Source organism: Phoxinus phoxinus (assembly GCF_949152265.1).
Source record: "Phoxinus phoxinus genome assembly, chromosome: 25".
Classification (NCBI taxonomy): domain Eukaryota; kingdom Metazoa; phylum Chordata; class Actinopteri; order Cypriniformes; family Leuciscidae; genus Phoxinus; species Phoxinus phoxinus.
In genome coordinates, this window is record NC_136900.1 from 22461702 (window position 1) to 22488003 (window position 26302).

Consider the following 26302-nt stretch of genomic DNA (forward strand, 5'->3'; position numbering starts at 1 on the left):
TTCGGCTGAATTATTTTTATTCTTCGCTACATCAGATATTCTCAGCATAAAGGAGAAGCAGTGGTTAAACACCTGTCGAGTGGTTTTTCAATACTTGATCACATGTAACTGTATACCATTTCAAATACAAACAAAGTATTCTGATCATTGCAGTGTTTGCTATTTGAAAGTGGTACCCGTAGCCTTGTCACACAAAAACTATCAGATGAAGGATGACTTACTTTGGAAGCTTAAATATATTTTTGTATTATTTTAGCCTCTGAAAATGTTTGTATGAATGTGCAACTTTCACAATTGTGTTTACTGTTAAGTAGTAGAGATCAATCTATGATTTCAAACCTGTGATATTTACGTTTATTTCGTTTTTTTTATATTTCATACTGTGGTTGATTTTTATGTTTATCAATCTGTAAGTGTTTTACTATGTTGAGCCAAAGAACAATCACCTATTTTAGTTGCAATGTTACTGCATGACTGCAAAATACCATACTCTTTGCTTTACTTTAACCAATGTCATTATTGTCGATATATGCATAAAATGTTACTGATATTGACAAATACACAAGTATTATTGCTTGAAATGTACTTTTACTCTTAAAGGGATGGTTCGGCCAAAATGAAAATTCTCACCCAAGTGTCGTTCCAAACTTGTATGACTTTCTTTCTTCTATCGAACACAAGGAGACATTTAAATATATATATATCAGTGTTTTGAGACTTCATTTTGAGTCAACTATCCCTTTAATATTATTACATGTGTTTTACATCATTTGTTTCAGCCAAAAATTTTTAAATAACAGCTATTTAGCTGACAGTAGTGCCTTACTGAAATTCAACCGAAGCCATGTTAGGATCAAGTTTAATGATGGTGCAAGCATGTTAACTCTGTGAATTAGATTTTGGTGGTTATGATGTTTAATGCTCAAATTTAGCTTACATGTTGTCTTGTACTTATGGCTGCATTTGAGCACAGCAGAGTTTAGGGGTGTCTAAACTTGTTTTAAATTGTTTCCTACAGTATGTGGAGTTTGCTAATTGTCAACCATATACTATATATATTTTTTGTAAACAGTTCATATAAACCCCTGAACATCTACCGTATATATTTAGCGATGTGAATCACTATTAAAGCCAAATCACCTCGTATGAATGCTCCTTATTTTACAACATACCGTAATCTTTTTGAGTAATAAATACAAAGTCAAGTGTAACAGCAAGAGAACAGAATTGGCACCTGATTAAAATAAAAAGGAAAGCCACACTTGTGTGTCCAAGCCTAGTGCTACTGACTCTCAGGAATGTTGTGAAGGCCACCGTCCAACAGTATGTGAGGTTTGACCACAGCCAATATGGGTCTGCAAGGAGCTCCAGCCAGACAAAACGCCTCGTCCGCATCCAGACCCCATTCACGAAGAGTTTTTAGGGCAGTGGCACAGATGTTTCGAGAGCCCCACACGGTTAAGACACATGTGCAGAGAGGGCTGTTCTCAAGCCCGAACTTCCTTCTCATCTGACCAATCAGAACGGCAAACTCCTTCATGCGGATCTGATAACATAAGACTAGGTTAATAAGACTAATGGTCTTTAATTAAAAAACAACAACATAGTATTAGAGCAAAAAATATGACATATTAAGTTGTAGAAATACAAATATTACACGATTTACCTTTGCTGCTTTGAAGGTCTCTATTTGGGTTTCACTGAATCCAAAATCTGAAAGACTATCAAGTGTATCCTCAGAGAAACCGATAACATCACCTGAGAAAATGACTTTCAGCTTATTGAGGATGTGATGATCAGCCTGATCATTCAGCAAAGCAGCTGGAATTCCTAAACTCAACACAGAGTGCAAACATTAATGTTTTTTGATGAGGTTTTTAAAAATCTTGCAATAACTTTAAAAATAATGTGTTAAATGTTCATGCATCACGAGGTGATCTACCAGTATGCAGAGCATTATAGACAGCATCCCTGTCAGTAGAGACGAACAGCTTTACTTTGTTTGATTGAAGAGTATTTATGAGTTCTTCCTTTTTGCAAAAGTAAAATTTGCCTATTTCTAGACCTGGTGATAGAAAAAAAGCAAAGCAATAAAAGCATATAGCGTAAGAAATAAGCATATATTTGAACAAAAATTGCTTAAGAGAATAGGGTGTAAAAAATAAAATATATTTTAACGTATAAAATTAAGTTAACAGCACAAATACCATGTTTTTATTATTATTATGAGACATCTTAGATATTTAGATAAATTACATAACATAAAAATAGCATGAAAATTTGATAATTTTAAACATTAAATGTATATCACTTGCCGTGAAAAAGTAATTCTGGCCCGAATTTAATTTAAATATGTTTGAATATTACAAAAATATTAGAGAATATCTATAAAATGACTAAAAAGTCAAAACTGTATATAAAAAAAAAAACCTGTAACAGGATTGCAAATATACGGAGCCCCAAAGGTGACAAACTTTGCGTTTGCAAGGAAAACCTTTGCGTTCCCTCACAAAAAGTTTTGCGTTTGCTCAAGAGAACTTTTGTGTTCTTTGCAAGAGAACGCAAACATTTTGTGAGGGAACGCAAAGTTTCGACTAGCCTGGCTCTGCCCTCCTACGTACTTCCGCTCAATTTTCATTTTCCTTCAGTACTTCGTCTGGGTTTGCGGTATATTCGCGGGTTTTCTCCGGCCAATTTTTTACCGGTCCAATCAGCGAACAGAGGGAGTGGCTGAGAAAGATGATGTTGAGGTCGTGCGCTAGTCGTGCGTCACGACCAAACGTTAGCGATTGGTAATGGCAGATCCAGAGTGGCTCTGGGCAGATCCAATGTTTTAAACTTCAACAGAGCCTTCAAGGAAGTTAACGCTTGTTAATGGAGAGAGGCCAGACTCTCTGTACAAATGAAATGTACGAGTCTGGTAGGACCAGGATAAGTTTCGACGGGGGAACGCAAACATTTTGCAAGCAAATGGAAAGTTTCTCAATTCTCAGAGGAACGCACAACATTTGTGAGAACGCAAAATAATTGACAAGTAATTTTTTTCTCCCATCTCAGATTTTTTTCTCTTCCAAATGTCCCTTTAGGGGCTCCGTACAAAATAGCAAGGCTGAGTAATATTTTATATTACACATTTTTAGGTGCACCTAGTATTAGGGGAAAAAATTATAATTTTATATGTAAGTGCCCACATTAAAATCGCCTTGCCAAAGTGAACTTACCATAATGCTTAACACTCTCAACTATCTTCCTTTTGAATTCTTCTGAACACTCCTTTGCAATGAGAATCACTTCAAAAAGCAAAGATTCAGTCTTGTTCTGGTCCACAAGTCTCTCATTCACTGTTTGCACTGCCTATATATTCAGAAAACATTTCAAAATCATGATAAAATCTCATCTGAATATGGCCATCTACAGTATGGCTATCCAATAACTGTATTCCTACCTTAATAAACGTGAATGCTCTGCCTTTGGGTAGTGCATCTGTGTTTGTGGACGTTGAGAGTTTGTCCAAGTCGAATAGGTCATTATATTGCAGCGCAATCATAAGAGGACCTGTGCAAATCTGTAGAAAACGAGTAGCCTAGATTAAGCAATGAATGAGTGTAAATCAAGCGCATTATGAAGTTACGTCGATTACTGCAGCTCTCACTAGCGGACAGTGTAGTAACTTCTGACTTTACCTTGTTATCCTCCATTCCCTTCAAAACATCCGTCCTTCGCTTATTAACAAATGCGGAAGTGAAGAAAAGTTTACGACCGTGACGTCAACAAAAACAAAACAAACCTGCGTGTAGCTTAGCATTACATGAACACTTATAAAATATGTTTGTTTGCAATAGTGAAATGTGAGAACATCATGTGCTTCCCGCCAGCATTGTCCTAATAGTGACTACTGTCAACATTGTTAATGTCACCCGCCGCCGCCTCGCGCTGCGGAGCGGCACAACATCAGTCTGATCAGCTTTTTCTTTATTAAAATACCCATTATTAAACATTCACATCTTTCCACTCTGTCATATAAACAACCCGTCGATGATACATTTGGCAAGAGCAGAAACTTGCTTAATTTCGGAAGCCTTTCAAAGTGAGTCAGATGTTGATTCAGTAACCACACCTATGGATGATGCATAGCATGAAGAGGGTTTCGCCACAGAATAAACAAAATTAAAATATTTTTAAAACTTTTTATCTCGCAATTCTGACTTTCTTTCTCAGAATTGGATGACCTCGTAATTGTGAGACTTGGATTCGTGACTTTATGTCACGCAATTCTGACTTTATAACTCAAAATAGATAACCCTGCACGCAATAAAAAAAAGTAGCCTAGCCTATTTAAAAAAAAGTACAAATTAAATAGGCTACCGTAGGCTGTACTTTTACACTTATACTTTTTTACACTTATACTTATAAGATTGTTTCTGCCACTGAATAAAAAATAAAAAAGGTAGCCAATAGCATTGCAACTTTTTATCTCACAATTCTGACTTTTTCTCGCGATTACGAGTTTACATCTTGCAATTCTGACTTTTTTTCTCAGAAATGCATGTTTCTGATTTTTTTTTCTTGCAATTCTGACTTAATCACATTATAAAGTCAACATGTTATAAAATCAGAGAAAAGAAGTCAGAATTGCAAGATAAAAAGTTGCAATTATCTTTTTAATTTTTGATTCCGTGGCGTGGGCTAACCTACTACTAAACAAGTTTCCATAATTCAGCGTTTTTATCCTTTGAAAAATTCCTCAGAACGATTCACAATGGTCGTGAGTTCGTGAGCCTTTTAAACGGTTTATCAGAAGAGTCGACTATTCGAGAATCAAACTACACTTTGCTGTGTACTTTTTTTTTAAACTTCTGTTATCATTATTTTGTAAATTAATTTTTATTTGGTAGATTAAGCAGTCCAGTAGATAAAGCTATAATGCGAGGAACAGCAGACCGATGTATAAATTGGGCACCCTGTAGCCCAAGACTGGTTGCCCACTGAAGCTGAGCAGGGCTGAGTCTGGTTAGTACCTGGATGGGAGACTCCTGAGAAAACCAGGTTGCTGCTGGAAGAGGTGTTAGTGAGGCCAGCAGGGGGCGCTCACTCTGTGGTCTGTGTGGGTCCTAATGCCCCAGTATAGTGACGGGGACACTATAATGTCAAAGAGCGCGCCGTCCTTCAGATGAGACGTTAACCCGAGGTCCTGACTCTCTGTGGTCATTAAAAATCCCAGGATGTCCTTCGAAAAAGAGTAGGGGTGTAACTCCTAATTGCAAATTTGCCCCTTGGCCTCTGTCCATCATGACCTCCTAATCATCCCCATACACTGATTGGCTTCATCACTGTCTCCTCTCCACCAGTAAGCTGGTGTGTGATGGGCGTTCTGGCGTAATATGGCTGCCGTCGCATCATCCAGGTGATGCTGCACATTGGTGGAGGTTGAGGAGCCCCCCCCCCCCCCGCCCCCCCCCCCCCCATGTGAAGCGCTTTGAGGTCCCAGAAAAAGCGCTATATAAATATATACACCCTTATGCCATTCCAAAAGCATATGACTTTCTTCAGATAAACAAATATTTATTTAGAAAAATAACCTTAATAATTTATTATTTGAACTATTTAACACTTTTAATTAAAGTTGGCATGAAATTAAACTTTTGGTTCAAACACATATAAGCTATAGTTGGAATATAGCCTATCAAATGTTGTACATTATCCGAACAAAGATTTCAACACATAAATTAGGTTACCATAATATTTATTTTACAACTGGTTTCTGTTGTAATTTCCAGGCATGTCTGTATGTTTTTTTTTTTTTTTTAGCATAACAGTGTATTTCAAGAGCAATAAAAAAAAGCTGTTCAGTCCTTAAACAACTGCTATTTAGATCTTCCTTAAGTATTTGAATATTTTATATTTGACTTTATGTATATTTGACTTCCTCCACCAGTCTTCACATAAGGTGTGCAGCTTGTTGTGTTAGGGCATATGCAGAAACAGTTTTGTGTATTATTGAGGTGTGGTGCAGGTGTCTAACACTTCTCTCCATACTGAAGGAACACTTCGAGGAGCGGACCTGGCCTCGGTCTCCAACTATTCTTGCATTCCAGCACAAGACAATGACTTAATTGTTTAATACCGCAGAACTGGAGAATTGGGACTGAGAGTCGAGGGTGAAAAAGGCAAGTTCAATTCTTGTGTATTTCATCATGTTTTCTTGATAAGTTTCAGCTGGGTCTAACAAGTTCTAGTTAAATGTTGAGTATAGGCCTGTGTTCAGAAGTTGTCACGTAAGTCAGATTGAACTCAAAAGAACATGTTGGGAGTATTTCTTATGACACTGGATGACATTTAACAAAATTAGGACACAAGTTTTTTTTGACAAGGTATAATGTGAATGGGAGCATATGTGATACAGGCTCATCAAAAAGAGGGAACTTTATAATATAATATAATATAATATAATTAGGGCTGTCAAAAGATTAATCATGATTAATCGCATCCAAAATAAAAGTTTGTGTTTACATAATATATGTGTGTGTACTGTGTATAATTATTTATATATATATAAACACACACAATCATGTATATATTTAAGAAAATTTGGTTATATTTATATATAAAATATTTATATATAATATAAATTATATAAATGTATATACATGAATGTGTATGTATTTATACATAATAATTATACACAGTACACACACATATATTATGCAAACACAAACTTTTATTTTGGATGCGATTAATCACGATTAATCTTTTGACAGCCCTAAATATAATATAATATAATATAGGTTGATAAGTTTGACTCCTGCTGTATGTGTTGGCGTGGGTTTCCTCTGTGATCTGGTGAATTGGAGACACTAAATTGTCAATGAGTGTGAATATTTGTGTGTATAATAATAACCCTTACAGAAAAACTACATGATTTTCAGGTTTCACATGTGATCTCATGGGTTTCATTCACACGAAAATGTTCCAAAAGCACACAATTCCCATGTGCAAAACACGTTTCACATGTGATCCACATATTTCACATGTTAAATTTCACATGTGCATGTTGTCACTTGTGTTTTTGCACATGTACATGTTGTCACTTGTGTTTTCGCACATGTGAAGTTCATGTGTTTTTTCTGTAAGGGTTCTGTGATGGACTTCCAGGGTGTTCCCTGCATATGGATCCAGCATCCCTGAGACAATACAGGACAAGTGGTTTGGAAACTAAATCTTTATGTTTTAAACTTTACAACCGAGAAGTCAATAGCCAAACTGAACTAATATAGTGACAAAAGTGTCACTATAATGCCCTGTTTTTTCAATAACGTTCAATTTTATGTAGTAAATTAATGCTCTTAATGCTCACTTTGTGTGCCACTTTCAATTATAGTTCCATATAGTTTTCAGACATAATAGTGAATTTTGTTATTGTTCTGCACTATTTATCCCTGTACTGTACATGGGGCAAGCGGTTTAGAAAAAGGGTGGATGGATGATACAATATAATACAGACTTCTTTCCCCTTGTCTTTTTGTGAAATTTAACTTTCTTTACCCCTATATTTTGTCTCTCTTCATCTTTTCCCCTCCTTTTGTAGTGTCTCTCTCTTGTTCATATTTTAATCACTGTCATAAAAAGATGTGATATGTCATAAAAGTGATTAAATATGTAGGCAGCTGCTCTTCAAAGGAAAAAGGCCCAATAGAGTTGGATATTGAACATACTGAATTGTATGAACAGCAGAAGACTAAACTGAGATAAACAGCAGGCTTTAGTTTGACCACATGATTAAAGCCTCAGTCGTCGTTTCTGTTGACCAGTAAAAGTGCTCGTTCTAATGGCTCTTTCCTGAGCTGGTCCAGCTTCAGTGGGCAGTGACTTCCTTCCCCTCTCCGTGGCTGGACCGCTCGCTCACACACTTTAGGAGTGTGTTCATATCATACCATTCAGAATATTAATATTTACGTTTTATACGACAACCGAGGAGTCAAGATTGGAACTGAACTCAGTCAACCGTGAGTGTCACTGTAAGGCTCTTTTTTATATTGTGGTTCACGGTTTCTTTATGCTCAGTTTGTAGCAATTGTGTGCCACTATAATCATACCTAGATTATTGTTCATGTCATTTTCAGATATAGTGTGTTTTGTTGCATCAGTATTTCCTCGTATTTCTTTGAGGGTATGATAAGAATCTCGAAACTGGGACTCGTACTACTTTATTACTTTGCTGTGGTATAGTCAATGTTTCTACTGCAATATTCTCAATGCAGTATTGTTTAATTTTTATCACTGTTTCACTGAAAAAGAATGTTATCGGTACACTTTATGTACACCCAGTTTTAATGGGCGGCTGCAACTGGTTGTTTAACTTTGGTGGTGACGAAACGCTCTTTTTGTCAGGCAACTGAGAGTTGAATGAGTTACTATACCGTATATATGTGTACACACACACACACACACACACACACACACACACACACACACACACACACACACACACACACACACACACACACACACACACACACACACACGTTTACTTAGCTAATGGGGACATTCCATAGACGTGATGGTTTTTATACTTTACAAACTGTATATTCTATTTACTTACACTAACCCTACCCCCATGGCCATCACACAAAACTTTCTGCATTTTTACATTTTTTAAAATTGAATTACTTTATTTTTATACCAGATTTACAAATGAGGACAGAGGTTTTTGGAGTCTTTGTCAGGTTTTGGTCACTTCTGGGTACACATTTATCCCAAAAATATAGTAGGTAGGTACACACACACACACACACACACACACACACACACACACACACACACACACACACACACACACACACACACACACACACACACACACACACACACACACACACACAGAAACCTAATGGCAGGCCATTTGTGTGTTGCGACAGGATATTTTTCCGTCTTGTTTCATGTTTTCTTGTTTCAACTATTTAAAGGAATAGTTCACTCCAAACGTAAAATTCTGTCATTATTTACTCATCCTCATATTGATTCAAACATTTAGAGTTTCTTTTCTTTTTTTGGTAGAACACAATATGAGAATAGGAGCAGAATGCCGACAGCTATCATATGGCTTCAAAAGACAGGGCCTTTTTTATTGTATTTTTTCATTTAATTTTTTCATTTTCATTTCCAATTTTTGTCTAATTTTATATTTCCCTAGGGTTTGGAATGATATACTGACAGAATTTCCATTTCTGAGTGAACTATCCATATTCAATTCAATTCAAATGTATTTGTATAGCGCTTTTCACAATATACTGTAAAAAAAGATTAGTTGACTCAACTTAACTAAGTCAAGTCATCTTGTTGCTTTGACTGAGTTAATTGTCAAGTTTATGCATCAATTCGTGTTTTGAAGTGTAATAAACTTGACACTATAATAAGTTGACTCAAATTAACTCAGTCAAAGCAACAAGATGACTTGACTTAAGGCGGGCGTACACGGTGCGAGTTCGGACACTCGGGAGGTCGTGAGATATTGCACACGTTACGAGTCAGTTAAACTGATAATCGCGTCAAAGCAGCTGGTACACGGCACGACTGTCCTCCTGCACGAATTTTATCCCGAGCTGGCGGTTAAACACAGTCTCTGTGAGAGCTTTCAATGTTTCAGGCAATAGCTTCAGATAGAAAAATGACAGAAATGTGTGTGCAAATGCAGATACTGTAACAGTAGCCATTCCGTCCAACATAAAAACATGAGAGAGAGAGAGAGAGAGAGAGAGAGAGAGAGAGAGAGAGAGAGAGAGAGAGAGAGAGAGAGAGAGAGAGAGAGAGAGAGAGAGAGAGAGAGAGAATTGAATTTGAAAACACCTTTAATACAACTTAAGTGTTTTAACATTTAAAACAAACTATTTAAAATAAATTACATGAATTGAGTAAAATAAAGATTGTCATCTACAACAGAGCACAAAGCCCCTCCATAACACCAAACATCCTCAAACATGGCAAGACATGAAGTAGCTTTATAAAACTTAAAATCAATCAAAATTCTTGACTTCACCATAGCAACAAACATAGACACCAGATTAAATTCCTGATTCTGTTCAATTTTGTCTTTACGACTCATGTATATTGCCATTTTACTTTTGCCCAAAACAAAATTTAACAACTGACACTCTCTCTGTCGTCTCTTTGTATATTTAACACCAAAGATAAAAACTTGCATTGAAAAAACTTCATCAAAAGAAATAAACAAATTTTGTAAAACCTCAAATAAAGGTTTAAGTCTATGACAACTCATAAAAACATGAAAAACCGTCTCCCTTTGTGAGCAAAATGGGCATTCATGGCTTACATCAGGATTCAACACAGATATAAAGGCATTTACAGCAATTATACAATGTAAAATCCTCCACTGCAAATCTCCAATTTTCTTGTTTAATGGTGGCTTGTAAAAAGTTCTCCAATTTGGCTTAAAGCCTTCATCCAAACCTAACACACTTCTCCAAGGTGTATCAGTTTTTCCATGTAAAGCTTTTTTATTAAAACATTTCACACATGACTTGTACAATCTCTTGCCATTCACTTCTTCAAAGTCCATGTCCACTACTTTTTCTGATTCCAGAAAGATTCCACCATCCTCCTCTAAATTAGGTGAAACCATCAACCTTGGAAACCGATCTTTATCATTGGGAGTAATTTCCCCCTCACAATGTTTCCTGAGTAAATCAGTCTCTTCCACTGTAAGGATAGTCTGTATCTTTCGTAAAAGTTTTTCAACCACTCGAGTGGATCTAAACCCCAATTGTGTTGCCACCGCATCCACTTCAATAAGATCTGGTCCTGCCAGCCTCATTAGTTGACGAAGAGTCACCACTTTAGCCTTTATAAAGGCTTCTGTCAGTGATACTGATGCATTAGTAATGTCCAGTCTTGCACCATAAAGCAATGGCTCTTCCAGCAGCCAATGCAACGATGTGGGATTGCTTATCCTTTGGAGTTTAAAAAGCCTCCATACTTTAAAAAGATTCCGATAAAAAACTGGAAATTTCTCCACATCTAAAGTTTTGGGATCCAATAAAAATAAGGATTTGTCCAGAGTTAAACCTGCAGCAGCTCTTAAAATAGCACTTGCCACTGGTCTCCAACTTACAGACTCTGGGCCTGTCAGGAAACGTTGTATAAATTGAGCACGAAAAGTTGCTGTCCTACTTTGTAGATGCACAAGTCCTTGTCCACCTTCTTCCTTTGGTAAGTACAGGATGTTATGGATCACCCAGTGCATCTTATCCCAGAAGAAGTCTATCATCATCGATTGTATCTTAGCAAGAAAAAGTAGTGGTGGGTCAACACAAGTCAGTCGATGCCAAAGAGACGAAGCAACAAGGTTATTGATAATAAGGGTTCGACCCCTATAGGACAATATTTTCTTGATCCACTTCCATTTATCCAAGCGGCCCTTTATTTTCTCAATCATCCCTTCCCAATTTTTTAATTGAAAAGACTCATCCCCCAAATAAACTCCCAAATACTTTAACCCATCTTTTTTCCATGTCAGACCACCAGGGAGTCTGGGGGGCACTGTTGACCACTCTCCCACTAAAACAGCTTCACTTTTTGACCAATTCACTTTTGCAGCTGATATCATTTCAAAATCATCCAAGGTTGTCATTAAAATGTTCACATCATTTTGCTCTTTTACAATTACAACAACATCATCAGCATAAGCTGATAAAACAAAAGTACTTTCGCAGTTCATCAATGTGAGGCCATGTAAGACCCTTCTCACTCTTTGTAAAAGTGGTTCTATTGCCAATGTATAGAGCATACCTGATAATGAACAACCTTGCCTCACTCCACGCTGAACTTTAAAAGGAAAACACAAGCCACCATTAAATTTCAACATACTCTCAATGTCATTATATAATACTTTAATATAACCTTTAAAAACTGAATTAAAACCAAAGGCATCTAGAGTCTTCCATAAATAATCATGCTCTACACGGTCAAATGCCTTTTCTTGATCAATGGAAATCAAGCCAAAATTAACACCACCAATCTTCGAAAAATCCATCAAATCTCGAATTAAAAAAATATTATCAAATATAGATCTTCTAGGCACACAGTAGGATTGGTCAGTACTGATTATTTCATCTAAAACTTTCCCTAATCTAATCGCCAATACTTTGGACAGAATTTTGTAGTCAGAGCACAGTAAAGACACTGGTCTCCAATTTTTTATTTCACTCAAATCTCCCTTCTTTGGGAGGAGTGTAAGAACCGCTCTCCGACTACTAAGTGGTAAAAAACCACTGACTAAACTATCACTAAGAACTGTAAGCAAATCTTGTCCTATAATGCCCCAATATGCCTTATAGAATTCAAAGGGAATCCCATCTATCCCTGGAACTTTCCCGTTTTGCGTACTCTGGAGAGCTTCATACAGTTCAATTAATGTTATATCTTCACTAAGTTTTGCATTGGCACTTTCTGATATTTTTGGCAGATCTTCAAAGAAGAAACCATCAATATCTTGATCTATCCTATGATCAGAACTATAAAGACTTTTATAAAATGTTACTGCTCTTTTTCTCATTTCGACTGGGTCTGATAACAAAACCCCAGCTTCAGACCTTAAACTCTGAATATACCGTCTTTGACCATTCTTTTTTTCTAATCCGAAAAAAAACTTTGATGGAACATCCATCTGTTCTACATCCTGGAACCGTGATCTGACCAATGCCCCCTGTGCCTTTCTTTTATAGAATTCAGACAAGGCCGATTTTTTTGTAAAAAGAGAATCTAAATGGTCTTGATTTCCTGTTTCTTGAATTAAAACTTGAATTTCTAAAATGTCCTCTTCTAACTTCTTTATAGACTGAGTTAAACATTTTGTGACATTTAGAGTATATTGTTGACATAGTTGCCTAATATTTACTTTCCCAATGTCCCACCATTCCTGTAAAGAGGAAAAATGATCTTTTTGTTCTCTAAAAGACTCCCAGTAAAACCTAAAAACATCTTTAAACTTTAAATCTGACAACAATGTCACATTAAAATGCCAATAAGAACTGCTTAACTTAACTGAACTGACAATCATTCTACACACAACCAAACTATGATCAGAGAAACCTACTGGAAGAATTGAGCCATCTACAAAGAAACTAAGATGATGTTTGAAAACATACAATCTATCTAAACGTGCCATTGACAACACATTTTCACGAGCATGCGCCCATGTGTATTGTTTAACATCATGATTAAAATTTCTCCATACATCACCAAGCTCATTCCCTTCTATCATTTGTATCAGTTTTCGGCGTGAAGCCATATGTGGTTCTACATGATTCCTATCTATATTTTTTTCAACACAATTAAAATCTCCTCCCACAACCAAAAATTCTCCATTATCACATTTTTCTATTACTGTATTTAATTTATCTAAAAACAACATTCTTTCTATCTGTGAGGTTGGTGCATATACACAAATAAAAACAAAAACATGATCTTCAAATTGAGCTTTTATCTTTAAGAGTCTACCTTTTACAATCTCCTCTACTGAAAAAGATGAGGGAGCAAAATTTTTATTAAACAAAACTGCAACTCCTCCACTGAGTGAAGTATTGTGACTCAGAAAAAGAAGACCGCCCCATTCCTTAGCCCATTCAACAGCAATTTTCACATCACTATGTGTCTCCTGTAAAAACAGGACATCAATTTTATTCTGTTTCACTACTTCATATATCTGAGCTCTCTTTCTGCAGTCTCTAGCCCCATTCACATTCAAAGAAGCAATGCGAATTTCACTCATAAATAAAAATGAAAAAGAAACTACAGCACAGAGAGCAAAACATCCAATAAGGACATAAAAACTAAACCATTTCAACATCATTATTCAATTGGAGTTGAATTTTTGTGACAATTTTTTTTAAGCGATAAACTTCTTTATCTGTAAATCTTCCTTCGCTCATTAAACACTTAATATTTTCCAAAAGTCTTCCGAGATCTGGAAAATATTCATCAATTTGCACTCCTCTCATATTTTTGGTCACTTTCAAGAATTTTTTGATCTCATCCACTCCATAATCAAAACATGACCAACTGGATTGAGAACAAACGGAGGCACTGGAATCAGAGCACTCGCTCTCACTGGTTTCATTGTCCACTTTATTCTCTTCTTGGTTCTTTCTAGCCTGTTTCAAAGCCATGGTTGTGTCTTTATTTTTCCTCTTCAGAGGTGCTTTAAAAACCACCTGATCCATATCCATTAATGTGTCCTCACTCTGAATTACACTCTCCACTTGTAGCTCAGTACCAGAAGACTGAACTAACCTCGTTTGTGTGTTACCAGTTTGTCCACCATCAATACTGTTTCTTTCAACACTCACACAGGTTACAATTTCGGATTTTTTTGCGTTTCTTTCATCAAATTCAACGCTTTGTCTAGTTAGATCAGATTCAATATTTTTTTCCACAGACACTATTTTTGGCACACTGGAATTCGGCGCATTGGAAGTACTGGCGACTTCTCCGTCTTCACTTTGCTCAGCGTTAACGTTATCTTTCACACCATCATTCTGCGCGCCGTGATGAGCGCTGTTTTCCGGGCACCCGCGGATCAAATGACCAGACTTTCCACAACCAAAACACCTCATCGTGTCTGTAGTTACAAAGACAGTGTAATCAAAATCATCCACTTTAAATTTAAAATTTACGTCAAGATCAGTTCTATTTCCGTTCAGAATCATATACGTGAAACGCCTGAACGAGACTACATGTTTCACTAACCCCGATTTACATCCTATAGCGATCTTTTTTATGGGAGCAATCATTTTGCCAAAGCGTGACAATTCTTTCGCCAACATCTCATCCTTAATAAAGGGGGGTACATTTGAAATGGTGACTTTTTTTGCGGGGGTGGAAAGAGGTAGGACTGGGGTAAATAAACCACGTATGTTTATTCCCTTTCCAACGACTTCATTCGCTTTCTCAACTGTACTCAAGAACAGTACAATTGAGTTGTTCATTTTGGACGCCGCCAACACACATTCATGACCCACTACATCACCAACCGCTACACTACACTCTTCCACGCTCCCGACCGCTACCACCTTCACACCGTGGCGCCGCGTGAGTGAATCGAGAACATTAGCTCCCTGAGTCGCCATGCCTCCCAGTACGAAGACTGGGTTTAGGCGCTCAGTTAAGCTTCTCTGTTAATTTCACAACAAACAACAATAAAACAAACAAACAAAAACATAGAAAAAAAGGGGGGGGAAATATCTTTTAAAGCCACAGCGGGCACAAAAAGACCACACACTCACCGCACCACTCACTCTGCTCAACAAACGCTCGCACATGCGCACAGAGAGAGAGAGAGAGAGAGAGAGAGAGAGAGAGTGTGTGTGTGTGTGTGTGTGTGTGTGTGTGTGTGTGTGTGTGTGTGTGTGTGTGTGTGTGTGTGTGTGTGTGTGTGACAGTGTATGCGCACGCTGTGTGGTTGCTGCCACTGAGGTATAGCCCCATCGATCTAGCCTGTGAGGCAGTTGTGTATGATTTGGCAATAGGGGACAGCCTATAGATGGGTTTCCGTTTCTCGAATTACCCATTATCCTCTGCGGCGCGCCGCCATGTTGTGTGTCAAAGCTGTCATGCATGTTAACCGCCTTTTAAGTATTTTTGACTCTTGTGTTGAGATAACAATGACAAATTCCTCCAAACCTGGCGACAAGGTTAAGGTTATTTACAGGGACACATTCGACTGCGACCATTTTTGGAGAATGTGCGAGTTAAAATTGTATGTGGTCGTATTTGTGAGAGTGCATGGTCATGTAACTTACTAACGTTACTCGGTTAAATTCACGCATTAATTCTCCTGCATTTTACTTGTTTTAGCGCCCGCCAAAGTGAATGTTTGTCCCGCCAAAGTCTTATTTGATCGGTGAGTAATGTAGACGAACTGCTGCGCTTGTGACAGGGCGCATGTTTAACTGAGAGAACGAGCAGAAAGAGAGAGAGAGCCGGTCGCGCGCGCGCACTCCCTCTCTCTTTGTAGCCAGGCGAAAGTGTAAACAAGACTTCACCGTCTCCAAACTAAGCGCTGTCTTGCTCTCTCTCCCTCGTGGAAAAGTTAGTCTGGAGCCCTGCATTGACGGTTCACATCGCTGTAGCCAGGCGGCTGATATGCACAGCCCTTATTATACGATACATTTAGAGTCAGTGTCAAGACAACACCATCTGGGTAAAAAAACTACACCACCACAACGCTCCGAACTAATTTAGTGTAGGAGAGAGATGGAGAGCAGAGGCACGGAGCGATTAAAGGAACTCAGCTGTTTATCAATTTCCCTGAAATAAAAAGCAGACTTTATAGTGTTTGGGTCAGGATCGAAGCCCTCTCTGTTTATTCTCGCCAGCCAAACGTTACATCTCTTGTACGAAAAGCCTTTCCATCTCTGTTCTTTGGTGATAAATCACTTTTGTAATATCGAAATATTGTCTCTTCGTCGTGTCGGGATCAGCACGATTCGTACAGCCCCACACAACACAGTTGTGACCCATTGCTTCAGGATATTATCATGCTCCGTAACACAAACGCTTGACACACAAGATGGCGCCGTAATGAGATGCGCAAGAAATGTGACGTCATCGTAAACCTATCTATACGCTGGTGAAAATCGGGCCGACTCCCCGAATTTTTTAAACATGTTTAAAAATGATCGGGAGGTCGGGGAGGTGCTCATAACGTGCTCGGCTCGGCTCGTAATTCCTCTCACACGCTGCGAGCCGCGACCATGCGAGCATCACCGATTTGCACTCGATTTCTCCCGAGTGAAAAAATAATCTGCGAGCTCGTAAAACAGTAAAAAATCGCACCGTGTACGCCCGCCATTAGTTAAGTTGAGTCAACTAATCTTTTTTTACAGTATATTGTTTCAAAGCACCTTTACAGAATATGAATTTCAGAAATGTACATAGAAAAATACAGTTAGTTAATCATGTATTAATTTAGGGCATAACATACTGGCTTCCCGAGATAACAACAAAAAAGGCAGATGGGAAATAATCCAATCCCATCTAATTCCATCTCCCTTTCATTGTTGGTCAACTATTCTTTTCAGGATGACTAAAATGTTGCAATACCATTCTAACCAGTAGGGGGTGTCACAAAACAAAGTTACTACTCAAACCATAACTTTTTTAAAAACTCTTGCCAGCAACCCACTTTCTTTTCTATGTGCATTTCTAGTGATCCACCGGTCTCATCCATTTCACCATGACACCAAGACCGCCATTAAAACCAACTAAAACCACAACAGCTGCGCCGGGGTTCCTGCCCTCTTTACTGGACAGGATTCCTTGTGAGTATATCATATGAATCCTCTTTTCAGCACCTGCTCCACGGGCCCCGATCTAATTCCACGCCTTGTGCACATTTCTTGCTTCTCAATTTTCACTCGCTACAAGTTTAACTTGCCCTGAGTCTCCTGGCCGTGGTCTCGCCTCATCCTCCAGACGTGTTTCATGGGGCTATACATGGACCGCTGCTTTGTTACCGTGATGAAAGATGGAATATTGTTGTTTTTGTCACAACAGTGCCAAGATGGGCCATCTATGCTATATTTGCCGCCGTCCTCCTGCTCATTCTCATCTGCATGATATGCTGCTGTGTAAAATGCTGCTGCAAAGGGAAAAAGAAGAGGAAGAAGAAGCTGGAACAGAAGATCAGTATGAAAGGGATCTCAGGAACTACAACCGCATCACTGGTGAGAGATGATCGTCCATGCTTGTGGATGCTGGATCATTTGTTCTTCTAGTCAGCAATACGTTTAAATGGAGTCTGAGCAAAAGTAATCTTAGAGAAGAGATATCAACATGTCACAAGCTCTACTCAGTTTTTCTAAGAAACCAAAGTTGTTTAAAGTCAAAGTGAAATAGTTCTCCTCAAATACTTCCATGCTTTTAACATTACATGTATTGCTCTATAGTCTTACAGTATATCAATGTATTATTTGTGTCTGTTTTTATTTCTCCTGAGAGATTTTAAAATGTGAGGTGCGTCATTTCTGTGGCAAGATGGCAAAGAAAATAAATTTGTTGTTAAACAGGTTTCCTCAAACACTCCCATCATCTGCTATTGGTTGAAAAACCATAGTCCCGCCTCCAAACCAGCGCCATTGGCTGTCACTGTTGCTATGTGAGGTTAATCAAAAGATCAATAATAATGCAGCTTAATACCTCGGAACGCTATCTGTTAGCCTTCCCATTCACGCCAAAGGGATTACTTCACCTTTAAGCAGAATAGAGACAAAGTTGATACTAATTTTTTCTTCTTTTTTTTTTAAGTTGTCAGCCACCACCAGCATTTTTGATCATTTTCAGAAAACTTTCTTGGCCCCCAGATTTAATATTTTGTTGTATGAATATCTGAACATGCAATATATATAAAAAAAGAAGAAAGAAAAGAACCTCTGCTTTTAAGCAACAACTTTTTTTTTACTAGCTTCATGCTTTCTTTGTACTCTATTAAAATATGTGTAATAGCGCCCCCTACCATATAACAGTCAAAACATGGATTGCTTGAAATTTTTGTCAATGGCGGGAAAGGGTTGTGTCATAAATGACGGAAAAATACCATCGATGGCGGGGAAAGAGTTAAACATATCTGAGCTTCTTTACTGTTAACTGTCACTGGGCCCACAGGTGGGGCCAAAGTCATTACATATTTAAAATAGTAATATCCTATACTAAACCTAAACTAATCTTGACAAACTATATATCATTTGAAAGCTTACAGTCTCTAGTTTTCATATTTGGTGACTGATTTTCAAAATAAATTACAGAGAACCTGTAATTTATCAATTTGCAACAAGAATATTTTCATACTCCTAAGGCGTGTTCAGACCTTTATTTTGAAATAGTGATGAATGAAAAATCATGAAAGAATGGTAAAAACCTCAGTTTGTTTTCATGCCAAGAGTTCAAAAGATAGCATCCATTCAATTATTTTAGAAAAAAAGGTCTGAAAATGTTTTAAATATAAAGAAAAAACATATATGGAAATGTAGACGCCCTTATATGGGCAGTAATGGAGTCTAGTGGAAAAGTTTGGTACTGCGCCCAAACGAAATCTCACTGAAAGCTAATTTTTTGAGATATCCACCTAAAATTTGAAACACAACTTGTTCAGATTTTTGTTTTTGATTTTTTTGGGCAGTTTTAGAGTCACCCAGGTTTTGAAAAAATATATTTTATATAAAATATGAATAATAAAAAAATAAATTTAAACTTCTATAACTTTTTTTCTGTTTCACTTTCTCACTTTCTCAAATCTTTAATTCACTTCTACAAAAATCTGCCAAATGTCTTCTTTAAAACAAGACCCATCTCATGTCTATATTCCAAAGCATTCTTGAATTACAAACATTTAAGTTCGGAATGTGCATTTTCATATAAAAAAAAAAGGGGGGTGACAGTTAACAGGTTAAGTTAATGAAAATCCACCTCTGAGCAATAAATAACTCCTCTGGGCGGCATTCACTAAGGGAATTCTGGATGTACTGACAGGTCCAGCTTGACACAGAGGATCCGGAGTATGGATCAGACCAACAGAGGGGAAAACTGCAGTATTCACTGGAGTTCAACGCATCCATTTCAGAGGTAAATGCATCACTTTCATTGATTTTACAGCGGTGTCCTCAACTGGCAGGAAGTATGAACTATTAACTTTCATTCACCTAAATCAGGGGTGTCCAAACCTGTTCCTGGAGGGAGCTCCAGGTACCTAAACACACCTGCCTGGAAGTTTCTAGTCTAGTTAGACCTTGATTAGTTCAGGTGTGTTTAATTGGGGTTGGAGCTGAACTCTTCAGGACAGTGGCCCTCAGGATTGGACACCCCTGACCTAGGCTGAATCTGAATGTGCCCCCTAAACCCTCAATCACTATTCCCTACATTAGTCCACTAATACAGTTTGAAGGAGTGAATGAAAAATGAGCGAGCGAATTCGGACAGCGGTTGAGCACACGCCGGTTGTACACTCGTTGTTGCGGTGGCCCTCCAGGAGCAGAACTGGACACCCCTGACCTAGGCTGAATCTGAAGGTGCCCCCTAAACCCTCAATCACTTAATGTGGGATTGAAAGTGTGCACTCAATAAAGTCCACTATGGTTTCGGACACCATAAAAAATGGCTGTCCGCTCAAATAAAGGAAGCATATTTGAGGGTATAGGGGTTGATTTCGGATTCATTCAACAAAATGCACATATCTTTTGAGGAAATAATCAGAAGTATGCACAATGCACTAACAGAAATAGCTATGTCTTGAATATTATAAAGCGGTATTAGAAAATATTATATTTACATTGATATTCTGTCATAATAACCCGAACGACACTTAGATCTTCACTGAATCTATGAAAGTAAATATGTAGTGACCAAAGGTATTAAACCAAATCAAAACTATGTTTTATATTCTTCTAAGTCAGCATTATTTGTCTTAATTGTATTGCTCAAGACACTCTATCAATTAACCGAATTAAACTTTTCCAGTCCAACCATTAAAACTTGTTTAGCACAGAAAACCATACATAGACAGTATGCAGTAGGCCTGTTAATTGTATTTACTGTAAAGTCTGGATGAACCGGAGGTTGCGACCAACTTTACTTCAGTATTGTGACATATTTCTGAGTGAAACATATTGAATTATGAAAAATAAAGGGTGGGGCTACAGGAACATCATTCCAGTGAGGAAGACATTCACAGATTTTGACTAAAGATTACAGAGACAAACATTTATTTTTGTGTGTGGATTATTTGTTGGGCACTAACTTGGGCACTAACAAAGTAAATAGGGTTTTGAATTCATGTGGACTTTAAGAATAAGCATTTAGATAAAACTGATTTTAAGATCATAAACCTGTATGTACTGTACCATATTTCTCATCAGCTGACCGTAGGAATAAAAGAAGCTGCCGAATTGAAAGCGATGGATTCAGGAGGGACATCTGACCCTTATGTGAAAATCTACATACTTCCCAACAAGTCCAAAACATTTGAGACGAAAGTCTTCAGGAAAACCCTTAACCCTGTGTTCAATGAACATTTCAAATATCAGGTAAACCATGAAGCATAAACCATTCACTATGAAAAGGTCATATATTCATGTGGTCAAAACTGTTATCAACTGGAACAAAGACCTGAAGCTTTGTCAAGCTCATTAAAATGTAGTTGAAAAAACTCTTTCCCCGCCATAAAAAAAAAAGAAAAAAGTCGCCAGACACTTTTTGCTTGAATATCTGAATATGCAATATATCAAAAGAAAGAACAGAGCCTCTGCTATTAAACAAAACGCCTGTTTATTCTAGCTTCATGCTTTTTTTATATATCAACATTTGATGAAATGAAAAAAGCAACATTTTGAGCACAAAACGGATAAAAACTAGTTTTTATCAAAGACTTCATCAGAATGATGATCAAAGCATAGATGGATTAGATCAAGTCCATCAACATCCCCAAAGCTTTACAGTCATTAACCTTTCCTGGGTCGACATTTCATTCAGTAACATTAGGCAGTTTTGATTTATATGCTGTTAAATGGTGATGATCGCGTTATTTTACATATGCATATTACATATGCTATCGCTTGTTTCTGCTTCTTCGTCACCTGTGTTTTGATCAGGAGATTCAGTACTCTTTCAGAAGATGCGTAATAGCGCCCCCTACCGTATAACAGTGAAAACACAGAAAGCCGGACATTTCCGTCAATGGCGGGGAAAGAGTTACATTTACAGCCTAGTTAGAGTAACTAAACACTGATATGTTGTTTTCACCACTTTTATGTTAGATCCCTCAGAAGGAGCTGATTGAGTCGATATTGGTGATGCAAGTCTACGACTTTAACAAATTCTCCAAACATGACATTATCGGTGAGATCAGACTGAATCTGTCCACAGTGGACTGGAATCATGTGATCGAGGAGTGGAGGGATCTGAGCAAAGCTTCCAAACATGAGGTTCAGTTCAGTGCTTCAATCCACATGTTGTCAAGTTCAATGTCGTTTTTAATGTGGCTAGTTCACATTAATTATATTCATTTGCAGTGCAAAGTGTCATCCTCTACTAATGGGAAATGAGTTGGGAGTCCCAGAGAGTTGTTTTGCCACTTCTCTTTTTATTGCTTTGGTATGGCTTACACTGAATTTTGAAAGAACCGAATCTTTTAACAATGACTTCAGCAGGTGGATTTTGTTTCCATCACATCACCATAGAACATCTATCATGCAAAATTACAGCGAGTCCCTCTGGAGCAACCTTATGTTAAGTGTCCTACCAGCCCGATCTCATCCCAAGGCGTCATATACTGACGCTTTTGACATATCGTCTACATCCAACGCACATGGCACCCTTTAGCGTCAATATAAGACGCAGATAGATAAGGGCCAAAAGGCGCCTCCTAGCGGTCTAACCCTAACCCTACCCCAGACCTAAACCCAACCATAACCGAACAAAGCTCTGTGCATGTCATATTGACGCTAAAGGGTGCCATGTGCGTTGGATGTAGACGAAATGTCAAAAGTGTCAGTATATGACGCCCTAGGATGAGAATGCCTTGGTCCTACTCAACGGCACAATGGTGATAGGTTATGCGTCAACCCTTGTCCAGACCAGATGATTGGTTGGGTCAGGACACCCTGGAAATTTGTCTATGAAGTCTATTTGACCCCATGCACGATTTGACCCCATGCACGTCAATAGGCTAAAAGCATGCATAACGTGTCTGCTAACGGCATCTTTCATCTTGTGCCCATATAATAGCAAGAAAATCTGGGAGAGATCTGCTTTTCTCTTCGGTATGTCCCGACTAGTAGTAAACTCACTGTGATCGTACTGGAAGCCAAAAACCTGAAGAGAATGGACCAAGGAGGCTCTTCAGGTGAGACACTCACATGTCCTACATCCTCAAAAGTCTTGTCTGTAATCACTCCTGATTGCATCTCAACACTATACGACATAGACTCTTTGGAAAACCATGCCTCTATCTACATTTTTGCGTGGCTCCTTGTACAAAACTATGTTATGACCTCAAAACATGTTTACCAAAGTGAATGATTTGTAAACTAATAAATTTTCAGGTCTGCATCACATAATCAGCTCTATAAGTATGGGTTTCTGATTTAGTAAACTCGTTCGGTAGCTCGTCTGGTACAGCGTTGGTACACAATAAACGAGCTCAAAGTCTTGTAGAAGCAAACTAAATGTCCTTTAGCACATGTGTTTTTATCTATGCATTTGCTTTTGTTAACATTATCGGTTTGGGTTTAGTGTAGGTGGTAAGTTCTTTTCAAACGCAATATAACAATAATTGGACATTTCATTTCTGAACTGCTGCGATATGTCAACAACCAATGTCATAAAATTCACATTAATTTGTTTCTGATAAACCTGAATGCTCTTTTATCACACTTATAAGACAATGAAGGTGCCATTTTTTTGAAGAGTGGGTTGAAAAAAGTGTCATATACTCACGTTTTTTAGCCATTGCATTCTTTCAGGCAGGACCGTAACCACAATAGGCATTAAAGGGGGAAATTTCCCTCACAAAAAATTGGAAATGGCTAAATTGTCCCCAATAATATTTTTTATATTTCTTAATGCTGCTTTCCATTCTGCACTGCTCCATTTTTTGTTAGGATGGCAGACAGTTCAAAAATGTACATTTTTAGGCTGGTCTGCCTCAGTGGTCTAAAAGCGCTCATCAATATCAAAATTATGGATAATCAGATCAAGAAGGCGGGGCTTAATGTTCACTGAAGATGAGTGTGAATTCCAACACAACGTTTTAAGTTTTTGTGAAAAAGTGCGTGCATGGTAAGATATAAGTAGCTAAACATTTAATATTTGAAAACTGTTTTACGATGGATATTAACGACCCACAGTAACTTACAGTGATGCAAACTACTCAACTTTTTAAATGTAATTTCATTTAAATTATATTATTCATAACCGATTGTGATGAGACAATAAATTTTTTGACATTTTTGACATATTAGACATTCAAAAGAGAGTGAATGAGTGTATATTTTTAAATCAAATATTATTTACAAAGAGTTTAAATGTTACTTCACAACAATATAGGCTATAATTAGGCCTAGAACTTCTTTTGCCGTTCTTATTTCCTCTTTATTCCTTTTTTCAAGATACAGCCTACAGTTACAGCCTTGCTTTTTCAAGCAGCCATAGAGTAGGTTTAGCATAGAAATTGATTAAAAGTAAAAAAAATTCTTCTTCTGTAGACCCTTATGTGAAAGTTCAACTGGTTCTGGATAAGAAGAAGTGGAAGAAGAGGAAAACATCAGTGAAAAAGCGAACATTGAATCCATACTTTAACGAATCTTTCACTTTCGAAGTATCGTTTGAACAGATTCAGGTGAGTAATACCTACACTGCTTGCTTAGATGAATCAAGGGTCCAACATCTGGATCCATTGTACAGATCTTCAGGGATCATTGTACGGACCCCTAAAGGGACAAACAGATGGGGGGGAGGGGATTTTATTTAAATGCGTTTGCATTCGCTGGCAAACTTTTGAGTTCCACAGAGAAACTTTGCGTTTGCTCACAAAACTTCTTGCATTCTTTGTCAGCTTTGTTTGTCAGAGGAAGGCAAAAGTTGAAAAGTTTTGAAAGTGAACGCAAAAGCATTGAAAATTCCCTCCCCTTCTCATATTTTCCATTTTCATGTCCGTTTAGGAGATTTGTACCATTGTGATGTTCGTTCGTCCTCAAATTTTGGGCGAGTTTTCTACGGCTGTGTTTTTATTGCTTTGGTTTGATTCATTTCTGTGAATATAAAACAACAACTAAGGTTGTAATATCACAATATCATCCCTACATTGTGATTTCAACCATGTCAATTTCACTTCATTTAAAGGCGATTTGTGAAAGGAAATTGTTTTCACTCATGATTCCTCATACAGAAAGTCCAGCTGGTCATCTCAGTGTGGGATCATGACAAAATGAGCAGAAATGATGCGATTGGCAAGATCTACCTGGGCTGTGATGCGACAGGAAACCAGCTGCGTCACTGGGCGGATATGCTGTCCAACCCACGCAAACCTGTGGCTCAATGGCACACGTTACTCTCTGCTGAACAGGTGGACACAACGCTGGCCTTGAAGCACACGTTAAAGATCCCATTTACAAACAAAAACTTCTGAGTAACCTCTACTAACATGACACAATGTTCACAACCAGAAGTTGTTCCCATTCCTTTATGCTTTTTATGCCAGACTAAGGACCAGTAAGAAAAAAAAAAACTTATTTCTTGCCATTCTTTTTCATGTATTTATGACAGTTCATAATGTCTAAAAGTAGTGATTCTAATGACAAAAAGCTTTTTTTTTTTTTTGGGTTGAGTAATTGTAATAATTACGCACACCGCTTTACAGTTACAGTAGTGAGCCAAGAGAATAATCACATTCAGTCTCCTACATTGTCTTCTCCAACATATGTAGTTGTTTGGAAGTCCAATACATTTTAGTCAATCTTTCAGAGGAACTCCCGCACACTATCGGTACTTGCAAATTAATATAAAACTTTTATTAGCAACGTTTCGGTCTCGACTTTCATCAGGCATATCGTTGCTAATAAAAGTTTTTTTATATTAATTTGCAAGTACTGATAGTGTGCTGGAGTTCCTTGTGTGCAGATTTGTCGACCTGCCGATTTGGTCTTCTTTTCCTACACACCTCCATACAGGTGTGCGATGGTGTTTGTTAATTAGTCAATCTTTATATGAATGGTTCATGTAAATCAAGCGGTTTAAAGAATGATTCGCCGATTCATTTGTGTTCTTGCACATAAGTTCCTGCTACATGTATCTATTTTATATCTCCTTTTTTTTGTAGTTATATTGCTGCTGTATTTCAAGTCAGTCTTAACATAAATGTGTTTGTATAAATAAAACCCTAATTGAGATCAAAGCTCTTCTCATGTTTTAAAGCTTGGAATAAAAAAATATATACATACAGTCAAGAGCATAAGTTTGATTTTGACATTGGTGATATTTATGTTCTCATCAATTTCATGATCTCAGAGCCTTTATCTGTAGATTTTGTTGCAAACCCATAACTCATAACAACATTTTGATTATGTAAACCAACACAACAACATTACAATTTAGCTTTCTGTACTTTACACTGGAATATCTAAAAGCTAAAAGCATGCATTCATAACTGAGAGACACATGTAATTCAGGGACTGAAATTCAAGTTTTTAGTCTACATTGACTTCAATGAATCAATTCTGTAATGTTATAGCTGTGCATGTAG

The 26302-nt window shown here is 37.6% G+C and overlaps 2 protein-coding genes across 4 annotated transcripts; one reads left to right on the plus strand and one right to left on the minus strand.

Annotated features, from left to right (window-relative positions):
• Positions 1 to 2: 2 nt before the first annotated feature.
• LOC306993403 (cytosolic 5'-nucleotidase 1B) lies at positions 3 to 3965 on the minus strand. The gene is made up of 6 exons (XM_079603134.1): positions 3684 to 3965; positions 3446 to 3565; positions 3222 to 3354; positions 1943 to 2065; positions 1667 to 1830; positions 3 to 1546 (listed from the first exon to the last, which is right to left on the minus strand). The coding sequence occupies exons 1-6, from the start codon at positions 3696 to 3698 to the stop codon at positions 1283 to 1285; spliced, it is 819 nt and encodes a 272-aa protein (XP_079459260.1). The 5' UTR covers positions 3699 to 3965; the 3' UTR covers positions 3 to 1282.
• Positions 3966 to 5991: 2026 nt separating this feature from the next.
• On the plus strand, positions 5992 to 26003 carry syt8 (synaptotagmin VIII). 3 transcript variants are annotated; one of them, XM_079603271.1, is made up of 9 exons: positions 5992 to 6167; positions 17222 to 17333; positions 17569 to 17738; positions 19540 to 19632; positions 20922 to 21089; positions 21819 to 21986; positions 22789 to 22906; positions 24267 to 24400; positions 24950 to 26003. In XM_079603271.1, exons 2-9 carry the CDS (start codon positions 17249 to 17251, stop codon positions 25187 to 25189), a joined length of 1176 nt encoding a protein of 391 aa, XP_079459397.1. In that variant the 5' UTR covers positions 5992 to 6167; positions 17222 to 17248; the 3' UTR covers positions 25190 to 26003. The 3 variants fall into 3 exon arrangements, with proteins under 3 accessions (XP_079459397.1, XP_079459398.1, XP_079459399.1); XM_079603272.1 differs by lacking the exon at positions 5992 to 6167 and adding an exon at positions 7891 to 8015; XM_079603273.1 differs by lacking the exon at positions 5992 to 6167 and adding an exon at positions 7893 to 8003.
• The last annotated feature ends 299 nt before the right edge of the window (positions 26004 to 26302 follow it).

Excerpts from the sequence above, each read along its gene's own strand:
- LOC306993403 (XM_079603134.1), bottom strand. Across the intron at positions 2,066-3,221 it reads TGAGAGTGTTAAGCATTATG|GTCTAGAAATAGGCAAATTT; the intron begins GTAAGTTCACTT and ends TTCTATCACCAG. Across the intron at positions 1,547-1,666 it reads AGACCTTCAAAGCAGCAAAG|ATCCGCATGAAGGAGTTTGC; the intron begins GTAAATCGTGTA and ends TTATGTTATCAG.
- syt8 (XM_079603271.1), top strand. The coding sequence starts at position 17,249 with ATGACACCAAGACCGCCATTAAAACCAACTAAAACCACAACAGCTGCG. Across the intron at positions 21,987-22,788 it reads GCAAAGCTTCCAAACATGAG|CAAGAAAATCTGGGAGAGAT; the intron begins GTTCAGTTCAGT and ends CCCATATAATAG. Across the intron at positions 24,401-24,949 it reads TATCGTTTGAACAGATTCAG|AAAGTCCAGCTGGTCATCTC; the intron begins GTGAGTAATACC and ends TTCCTCATACAG.